General features: G+C 38.6%; 1 protein-coding gene and 1 pseudogene across 1 annotated transcript; both read right to left on the bottom strand.

The window, feature by feature from the left end:
- Window positions 1-3,873: 3,873 nt before the first annotated feature.
- LOC136281859 (tyrosine-protein kinase receptor Tie-1-like) lies at window positions 3,874-7,386 on the bottom strand (annotated as a pseudogene).
- On the bottom strand, window positions 4,359-5,663 carry LOC136281592 (uncharacterized). The gene is made up of 3 exons (XM_066168256.1): window positions 5,601-5,663; window positions 5,084-5,212; window positions 4,359-4,832 (listed from the first exon to the last, which is right to left on the bottom strand). The coding sequence occupies exons 1-3, from the start codon at window positions 5,661-5,663 to the stop codon at window positions 4,359-4,361; spliced, it is 666 nt and encodes a 221-aa protein (XP_066024353.1).
- Window positions 7,387-11,127: the final 3,741 nt, after the last annotated feature.

The following is an 11,127-nucleotide window of genomic DNA, read 5'->3' as shown; positions in this document are numbered from 1 at the left end:
TTGTCAACAAGGGCTAGGCATTGTCTTCTAAACCCAGTCTGTAGTTGATAATTAGTGTGACAAGTGAACTGGATTGCGAATCATTTAGTGGAATTATTACATGTACAAACCAACGAAATGACCCAGCTCCCACTCGGCCTGTTACGTAGTTGAGCTAGCAGTAAAGATTGGGACTTGTCGATTAGCTAATTGTTATGACACTTTGACATTTATCGAGTGACAGTTTTACTTCGAGTTATCAGAGTAAATTTGAGCTAAGGGGAAGTAAATTAAGTAACCAAGTTCGAATTAGCAGGGTTCTACCATATTTCTTGTTTAAAATTTTTAAAACCATTCCAAGAGAAGTTGTTGTCTTGTATCTCCTACAATAAATCAAAGCTTTATTTCGAAATTGAGATAATTGCCATCTCAACATGGGATGAGATAAAAGCGCAGGTAAAATCTAAATAAAATCAAATAGGGCACGATTATCAGAAACTTCCAGTACAGTAAATAACAAGTAATTACTGTTTCAGTTCTTCAAGTTAGGCTTCTTAACTTTCTTAACTTGAAGCCCACGGCAGGTTCTCATGCTAAAAGTGTTCATGCTTCCCACGGTGTTTAAACGTGATCTTTAATTAGTTCTTGAGTTTAGTGGTGTTTGTTTGACTGCTCTTAGTTCCAACAAAAATCAGTGGAATTAGAGGTGAACTAACTGTTCATGAAGGCAGCAAGTTGCACTTAATTAACCTACGAAGCTTCGGGTCCACCAGAACCAAACATCAACTGGACCAAAGAGAATTAAGACAGCGAACCAAGGAAATACTGGTGTGCGGCAAGAAGGAAAGGTGGACATCAGAATTGATTCAGGAATTTTTAACAGTACCGCACAAAATGGTTTCGGTAAACCAAATAGCCAAGCAGTTTATGCGAGTGTTGCTTGTGAGTTTATGATAAATGCACTGAAAAAAACTTTAGTTATAGTGATAAACAGAGATGCACTTTCTGGTTATCTTTTACGTTTTAATATGTGCCATCATTTATACATGTACCAACATGACACTTAGAGACAGAGATGAACCAAGAGTTCGCCATTCAGGTTGTAAAAGCCAAAATAGTGCTTCTACTTTTTCCTGGTTGATAACCGTTTGAGATCTTTTGAATAGTTGCATGTATGATATTGATTATTTTAATACAAGAAAGCGACAAAACTTTTGAGTCTGTAAAACATGTTTCGACAGAAACCTCTGTCATTACAGTTAATTACTGTACAAAGCGTTGGAAGTTGAATTATATAGTAGGTAGAACAGTGCTAACTATGATAAATAGTGACAACAAGAAAAGAGGTAAAGGATGGAGTGTGAGAATTAAAAGGATAGTTTTAGATTTACATGGTGTAATTATTGATTCAAGGATGGTTGTTCTCTTTGAATATGAATAGCCTCTTTTATCTTAAGTTAAAAGCCGGTAGAGGCGTGATTTAAAACATGGAAGTTATCTGCTGAGCAAATAGCGCGACAATGTGAAGAATTTTCAGATGCTTGAAAATGTCAGAGGCTCTGTCACTGACTAAGTGCTCTCTAACACGTGTGGAAAAATGCCGGCATGTTTCACCGACGTAACAGGCATTACAGCCAGCACATACATGCTTATAAACCACATGTGAACGGAGCCCGTCAGGGAGAGGGTCTTTCACACCAAACAAGTTGTTGATCTTGAAGGAAGAGAAAACCAGCTTAATATCCAAGTCATTGCAATAGCGCTTAATAAAATGGCGGATCTTTTTTGGAGTGATAGCAGAAAAGTTTCCTATGTAGGGTAGCTTAAAGTAAAACGCAGGTGAAGTGGTAGGAAGGGAACCCTGGGGATGATGATTGCTTTGGGTCCCACCGATGTAACGGTTTATAATCTTCTCGATTAAATGAGCAGGGAAAAGATTATTTTTTAGAATATCAGTAAGTTTGTTAATGTCCTCGTGAGACCCTAACCAGGTGTTATTAATCTTGTAAGCCTTATCAACGAGTGTCTTCATGAGACCCACTTTGTAAGAGTACGAGGTGAAGCTGAAATAATTAGTAACCCATTGAAAGTTTTCTTGCGGTAAACCCTAGTTAGAGAGGAATAGGGGTCTTGGTTGTCAATAAGGACGTCTAAAAAGGCTAATTTGTGATTGACCTGCTTTTACATAGTGAACTTGATGTTAGGGTGCCTAGAGTTGATATAGTCGAAAAATATTGTGGCATCGCGATTTGAGTTACATAAGCAAAAAGTATTATCAACATACCGGCGATAAAATAAAATTGTAGAGCCAGGAAAATTTTTCAACCAAAGTTTTTCATAATGTCCCATAAAAAGATTAGCTAAGACGGGAGCAAGGGGAGGCCCCATGGCTACGCCATCGATTTGATCATAAAAAGAACCGTTAAATATGAAATGATTCTAGGCGGTAGCTGTAGTGAAGAGGCTTCTTAGTTCAGATTTGTTTAACTTAATGTCGGGATTACCCTCGGAAATGTAATGGACCGCTCAGTCAATACACTCCTCAAGAGGTATGTTAGTAAAGAGACTTTCAACATCAAAAGAAACCATAAACTTACAAGACATAGATAAAGATTGGATGTCCTGCACAAAAGTAAAAGTGCCAGTGGAATGTGAGGCGTTAAAAGGCTTGTATGTCCCAATAGAAGATACGATGGGGCGAAATGGCGGAAATAAGTTGGGTTCACGATCCTTATGCATTTTGGGTAGGCCGTAAATTCTTGCTGGTTGGGAGCCTTTGGGGTAGATGTTTTCATACACCCCGTTGTCAAGATGACCATTTTTCTTCAATTTTCGGGGGAGTCGTAGCAATCGACCTTCTTTCAGTAGGGTGGGATCGCGTTTAATGGGCCGAAATTCGGAAGTGTCGTTGATGATTTGTAATGACTTTAATTCAAATTTAATGAGGCAAGAAAACCTTCATAAACTTGTTCAATGCCGGAGGGAGACCTGAGCTGGACTTGATGTTGTCCTAATTCTTTAGTTATCAACTTCTCGAACGAATGCTATAATCTCTTGAACTTTGCACAAAATTCAAATTTTGTTTCATCAAAATGCAAGACTTAAAAGATGCACCGTTTAAAAGGGACAACGTCTTATCATGACTTTCATTGTCAAAAATTCCGAGTGAAACAAAGGAATCAGAATTCCAGTACTCTGTAACTACGTCGGGGAATACTTAAAATCCATAGAAACTGAGTGAGCTCTTAAATTTTTAAAATTATTTTTCTTTAGTTTTAAAGAATAACAAGGCCATTATTAACCATTCAGAAAGCTTCATAAAAGTTAAGATTTTGTGATGAAATTGATCAGTACATTTTACGTACTTTTTTTTTACTTACTTACTTTTCTTAACGAACACGTGGCTTATCTAAACATGGCTAAACCGCTGGCTAAAAAAAATATGACTTTCTCTTACTGGGCCACCTTAATCAATAACGGAATTTTTGTACGACAAAAAGATTCATCCGCTATATTTCAAAATAAAACAAAAGGGACAACAGCTGCAACATTGGAATATTTTTTGTTTGAATTCGTAGGACATTAAAAAAAATTCATGTCTTGCGTAAAAAAACTTATTAAAAAATTTATAACGCTAGGGGGCAAATTTGGGTTCCAGCTTTTAAACTCATTAATAAAAAATTGTTTGTCTCTCTAAGACTTAAAGTTTAAAATATATAAGAATATTTGTAAGCCGGACTTTGCATCGCTTCGCTGTCAAAAAGCTTGTTTTAAAGAGTTGCTTAATCAGCATAAAATAAGGGTGACTGTGAAATATAAAAGGAAAATAGAAGATGATGTCATAGGGCTGCAAAATTCATTACTCCATCCTTTCCTGTATGTGAAATCACTCGCTCACACGGCAAGATCGTCAACATTTACGTAGAGTCGATCATCGTAATTTTTTAAGTTTATCAGCCCCTGTAAAAAAAAAAGGCACGAAAAATATGAAAAATGGGTATAAATTGTACTATACTCTGTTAAGCTTTCGATGGGTTTCTTCATTTTTTCCTGGAAAGAGAGTATATTGCTGATACAATTAACTTTAGATAGAGAAGTCTTACAATGATTGTCGAAAAACTAACAAACTCTAACCCTTGAAAATCTAAACTCAAAGAAGAATCAGGCAACCTGCTTGAAGCGGGAAAAACGTGCGAGATCAGATTAGGATTAGTTTTAGTTTTCAATTTAGATTTCCACTTTCGACACTAAATTGAAAGAATTACGGCCACTTCGTTCCATGACCACTTCGTTCCAAACCACTTCGTTCCATCCTTTGGTCACATCGTTCCACCATTGTTATAGAACTCAGTCTTTCGCGCGTTCGCATTTTCATTGTTTCATTTCATTTCCCCGGCCTCGTACTGGTCCCACAGCTCAAATATTCTCTGCTGTAGTTCCCTATACTTTCGTGGCTGGATTCGTCGCAGCTTCCTCTCTGATACCAGGCGGATCTGGATCGCTGTCAGTTTCGCTTCCCTGTAAAGAAGCTGGATTAGGAGGTACATGGGCAGTTGTGCTCTTCCAGAAGCTCGGCGATTTAGGCCATTGTGCCAACCTTCCACGTCGTTGTTCGTTCGGATGGCCTGTTTGTAGCACGTCCAGTCTGTTGGAGCCCAGGTGCTGCCGTTGATCCAAGTGCTGGATACGTATTCGGCAAAGTCGATTAGTGTTCTCGACGCCTCGTTGCGTAGTGCTTCGAACATTGGACGTATTTCTCGTTCTGGTAAGAACGGCAGGGCCATAATTTTTCTGACAAAGCTGTACGTCCCCCGGTCGTGGCGGTAAGCGGTTTGGAGACCGAGGTCCTGCACCTAGTAAATAATACATAGAAACTTATTAGTATAAAAATATAAATCTAATCGCGTTCTGTTGTACTCTGATTGGCAGCACTACTCACTATCTTTTCATTCCATTCTAGAACGTGTTTTTAAGTTTTGAACGCCCGTTAGATTTATACTTAAACAATTAAATTATTTGCTCTCAATTTCTATCGTACGATAGTTCATTCAACTATCACACGATACAATTGAGCACATGAATATTGAATCAAAATTTATCTTACCTTTCTCCAGAGGGCTTGCGTCCAGTGAAACACACATCCATGGAGTTTGGCGCGTGGGAGAACTTTTCTCAGGGCCGCCCAGGTTGCTTTTTCGAAGTCCAGTGTGATCTGCTGCACTTTTGGGACTGACTAATAATAATGACCAAAAGCATCAAAGCATTTAAACTAATAAATACTGTAAAGAAAGGTTAACTTAGTAATAACAAGCAGGTTCATCTTTACTCAAGTCTGATAAAAAAGTAAAGTGATGTTGAAATAATGAAATCAAGGTTTACTTTGGTCTGGTTGCTATGATCAACGTGTATACGTATAGTTGTTTCCGGTAGTCCCAGATTCCACGCACACGGCAGGTACTTCACAAGTTCCAAAATGGCCGTCACAACAGACGGCGTATACCGTTTACTAGTTTTGTAAGATTAGAAGTTTACACGCTTAGTTTACACTTGGAACGAAGTGACCAAAGGATGGAACGAAGTGGTTTGGAACGAAGTGGTCATGGAACGAAGTGACCGGATACCAATTGAAAACTGCTCTGAAACGAAATCAATTGAAACCATAAACTACGCTTCAAAGCCTTCATGATTAAGTTTAGTTGATGGTGGTAGATTCTAACAATCAAACTTCGAAAAGAAAAAAAACAGACTCTCCTTGTAAATCTACAATCGTACCTTATGCTGATTTTCCATTTCTTTGAGTTCTTTCCTCAAATTTTTAGAAGATGATCTCGTGTTCGGGTCGTCTTTCCAACACTTTGTCATTATGTCATACCTGAAGAGATGTCAATAAAAAAGTCCAATTAGAAACGGTTGGACCTATACTAACTGAACAAGCTTTTAGTATAAAAAAGCATTATTTTCATGAAAAAAAAACCCAAAACATTTATGCAACATAGATGAACATGTGATGGTACACTTCTTTCATTTCCCTTCGTTGGGCTGGTTCAACAAGTGAAGATGGTTTAATCTGAAGGCGCACATGCAACTCGAACAAAAAGTGGCACAAATACCAATGTCGATAAAAGCCATCGGGAAACAATAACATGATAATATCATACAACTTAGCATCCACATGTTGTGGTTTAGGCATTCTGTATCCCTCTTGAAGTAAGTTTGCAATTTTTCTTCCATCCATCCTTGGATACGGTGAACCACCTGAATAGAGCAGGTACTGTTAACATAATCTAAAATGAAATGCTCTACATATGTATTTCCAATTATATTTTTTTTTCGCTTAAGGCCAGCGACTTTGGCAATCTAAGACCAAAAATTAATTCTACAGAGACTGGTACACGCTGCTTACTTTATGAGTTCGTGTCCCCTCAACTGCTGTGGCTGAAATTACTGGACTGGTAATCTGCCTAGTAACTTACCAATCGTGAAAATTTCATAGAGGAGAACTCCTTAGCTCCACTTGGATAAATTTAAGGAAGTAAAATTTCTTCCCTGCAAAAAATGTAATTAAAACATCTTTAGTGGTAAAGGGAAGGGGAGATGGGGTGGGGAGGGAAAAATGCACGGTAAACAGGCCATAGTTGATCCCTGGTCACTACCCATAACAAAAGAGGATAAACACTCTTCACTGAGATAACCAGCAAAATAAAAAGACCAAAATACAAGTAAAGTAAAGTAAGTAAAGTCATTAAGCTTGGTACAGTGTTCATGTTTTCCTTGTACTCACATATCACCCTTAGCAGAATATTGTCCGTAGAGCAAAACCTCAATGGCAGTCCATTTTACAGGAAGACGCCCCTGAATAAGAAAAAAATGCAAGGAGTTGGCGTAGTCCTTAAAAGGTACTAATGCTCCTAATGGCGAGAACACTGTAACGAAAGTTCCTGAAAACTGAACAGGATTTACTGAGCTTGTTTTCTTTAAGCAGTCACTCCAAGGTCCCAAGGCTTACAAGAACATTACATGTTTCTTAAAATCATAAATACCCTCGTTTTTCTTTCGTAAATATTGTCCTCCTGCACATCTCTGGCCATTCCGAAGTCCGTCACTTTGCATGTTTCCTCTTCTCCAACCAAAACATTACGAGCTGCAAGATCTCTATGAATAACCTTAAACAAAGAGAAAACGTTTCCTTTAAAAAACTCCCTTTAACGAAACGAGAGACTTTAGGGTGACTCAGCTGACATGAGATGACATCCTAGGCAGTGAGTCCACGATTCAATGGAAAGTGAGGTTATTGAGTGACAAATGGGCCTTATTCTATAAGGACTTCTTTCAAAGAATAATCCCATCACTCACTGGTATCGATGACAAATAGGACATTCCATCCGCGATTTGCCAAGCAAACTTCATCAGCTGCTGTGAGGTCAAATTTGTTTCTGGTTTGATATCTGGCTCTTTGTTGTAAGTATCATTTAACTCACGGCTCTTTCTCAGGTGACCCAGCAGATCCCCAAAAGGAACATATTTGATCTGCACAAACAGTAGCTCTAGGGAGACAAACAAAGTTCCCTAAATACTCAATGACATGCCACAGATGGTAGCAAAATTACCAATAAACGCCACAACCTTTTGAAAGAGTGTAACGTTTATGCATCGTTTATAGGAAATAAAATATCAACTACCATAAAATTCGGTAATATTCACAATTCTTGCAAATCTATTGTAGAAGCAAAGTAACCATAATTTTTTAAACTTGGAAAATCAGTTGTAAAGGGGTAAAATGACGATGCCACTGGACTGACATCGTATTAAAGCCCTCTTAGAGTATTCACATCTGACGGACTCATATCCGCAACATTTGTGCAAGTAAGCACGCAGTTCTGGTCTCGGCCCATTTTTGGTCCACCATTAAATTTTGCTGATCTTAGATCCCACTTATTAATTATATAACGCTACTATTTAGGAGAAAGTATAAAACTATGATTACGTCTTTGCTGTCAAATAAACTCTATCCAGACCTCACACGTGTACGCAAGAGTAGAATATGCCCAAGCTTTAAGCGTCGGTCAGCGTATTTTCCCAAAAGTTAATAGGAATGGAAGTAATGGAGAGATAAGGCGAGTCAAATGGACCATGCCTTTCAATAAAGGCTTCCTCGAGAAGAATAAAAACGTAATAAACGCCGCGGTGATCAATCGAGTAAGGTGTCCGATCAGTGACATTCTACGTACTGATTTCGAGACAGCTACCATCACCTAGACTACCAGGGCCACGCGGACCTTTAGGTGTGAGGATTACAAAAAGTAAGGTCTCAACTTTTCGTACCTCTCACTTGTAGAGGTCTCTGCGACCCGCTTACATCAATTTTGTTCCCGCTGATTATTTTTACTTCGCCGGAAAAGGACAGAGTATTTGGATCAATATCAGTATCTGGGCAACTGCCCACCTACCCCTCCCCTAACTCAACAACAGTCAATTGACAACAAGTTAAGGTTAATGTTGGGTTAAGGGAGGGGTGGGTGGGCAGTTACCCAGATATTAATATTGATCCAAATACTCTTGTTCAAGCTTTCATTAATGCATGGTGTTTCTTACCAATACTCATACCCAAACTAACATTGATAATTGATCACAAGATATGCGAGTTTTAAAGGGTGGGAAACTGGAAAAGCAAAGATCCCCCTTTAATTAGGACTGAAATTAAAGTGTGCTCTGCTATTTTAATTCATGATTTTATTTTAACCTGCATGAAAGTTAAATTAATTGGCATCTGCATAATACACAAAGCAAGAATATACATGACTTGGCTTAATAGGTTATAAAATTAAAATAAGAAAATTGTGCAGACCATATCTTACCTTTTATCCTTCTCTGGATATTTACTCAAACAACATAGTCACTATCAGTCCCTCTCACTCTCACTTTCCACTGAGCTTGTGGAAAGATGATAACCTCAGTATTTTTTTAATGAAGAAAGGAAAGCTTGCCCTCCTACCACAGATAGTTCTCTTGTGCATCATTGGTAGATATGTAGTCTTATTTGTACATAAGGTTGATTGTTCTAGGAAGGCTAACCTAATAAATAAGTTGCAAAAATTTCTTTGTTTGACTCAATTTACCTGACAACCTAAACTGAATAAATAGAAACTTGAAATGTATTTCTCCTCCTTTTGAGGTGTGCATGAAAATTTTGAAGTCATGGCAGGCTTGAACTACAGGTTTATAAGAAATCTGCATGTGTGTGTGTTTTCAACATATAAAACTGGTAAAAAGGTTGCTTAGCTTTTTTCATTAGTACACATTTCTTTTTCCAAGAATCTTGTTTATTTGGCCTATGCTGAGTTCTAATTTTTCAAACAAAGTTTACATTCTTTTGAATATTCTTAGATCTCCTAGTATCAAATAATATTCATGTAATTAAAATAATTACATCAAATCTTGCAAATGTTTGGTACATTTTTCCACTGATCCTACTGATATTTCATCATGTGTAGGGATTGGTATTGGCTATAAAAGTATAGTTAAATTAAATATTTGTGCACAGCCTATGCATCAAATATTTGTAATAAAATATTTTATCCTTCTTAAACCTAGTTTATCAGAATAAGAATGAGTTACCAGGCACAAGTATGGCTTTCACGATGATAGTTTCCAGGTTTGAAAAAGGTCACTTCCTACTAAAATCTTCAGTCCCTTTACCTTGACAGCCCAACCTCATCAAAGCATTGGGAACAGGAATGATTAGTAAATTAATAATACAGACAAGAGAGCCTATTCCCACATACACCCTCCACAATCCTGTTTGCTTACTATGGACGTGACATTTCCGAAATTACAGAATCGCGCCCATTGAAAAACGTCGCACGGGAAAATGCAAATAAGCTAGAAAAGAGAAAGAGAGCATGCGTAACTTCACGCAGGCCTGTCAATCCGACTGTCAATCATGTAATCCCCCGTGTAAGCAGTGTTCGAAAGTATTGTTTCTTGTGCAGACAACCGAAACGTAGCGCTTTTCATCGAAGAAGAATAGACGTAATTAGTGGCGTTATCTTGATTAGGTTATAGTGTTTAAAAATCGGTCAGATGTAAAATTAAATATCCTTTCAAATGCCGGGTTTTCAATTTGTGTTAAGACTCAAATGCGGCAGATTTGCGAGGTTCGACCATCAATTTCGCCAAGAAAGCAAAACATTACAGAAATATTCCTTTTAGTAAAATTTCCGTACTGCCCCATACTATCGTAAAACAAATCTGTTTTCCCAATGGTAATGTATTGTTTTTGTCACTCTATCCAAGAACTGAACATATAATGTAGTGTGGGGCTGTGCGGAATTTTACCTTCCTTTTTGGCCCGTTATTGCCGTCAGTTTCAGATAACACGTCGGTAGTCTAGTTACTTTTCGAAAAGCTTAAGTATACGTTGTAGATTCCCGCTCCACGTAGGTGCACGCTCACTTCCAACTCAGCTTTACCATAGCAACACTTCGTTTGCACACGTGACCAAAACAAGCCAATGAGCAACCTCGTTCCGGGATCCTTTACAATCGTTGTTTGGTAGCCATAGCGACAGATAAACAAGTAGAAATCTTGGTTCGTTTATTTATCTCGCTCATTAATCGCGTGTACACGACGAAGTAAACTATGGTTTATGAAATCGGAAAAAAATACGAAGGTCTTCATGACGGTCGATGGTATATATGCACCATCTTAAGTCAAAAAGGCGACAGGTACAAGGTTACCTTCGATGGTTGGAGCCGACAGTTTGACACAGTTCTCGGCGCCGACTGTCTTCGCCCCTGTACACTGATTGACGTTCGCTCCAGAAAGCGTTGGAGACCCAGCGTGAATTTCAACAAGTTTCTGCCAGGCGACGAAGTTTTCATCAGCATCGAGGGCATCAGAAAACCGGCCGCGGTCAGAGTGGTGGATCCTTTTCTAGAACTCGTTACAGTGGAGTGCGGGAACGAAGAAATCATTGCTTCTTTCCGCGATGTACTACCACCGCCAGAACCCACTCCTGATACTGTCAAGAGGAGAAGACCAGCAGCTATGCCCCAAGCAGCACCAGCAACATCACCAGCAACATAACCACCACCTCCCGTATTGGCGCCTGTCAGTGTCCAGTCAGCCATAGCCCCGCAGTTCGCGACG

Source organism: Pocillopora verrucosa, chromosome 6 (assembly GCF_036669915.1).
Source record: "Pocillopora verrucosa isolate sample1 chromosome 6, ASM3666991v2, whole genome shotgun sequence".
Classification (NCBI taxonomy): domain Eukaryota; kingdom Metazoa; phylum Cnidaria; class Anthozoa; order Scleractinia; family Pocilloporidae; genus Pocillopora; species Pocillopora verrucosa.
This window is presented reverse-complemented; position numbering and strand designations above follow the sequence as displayed.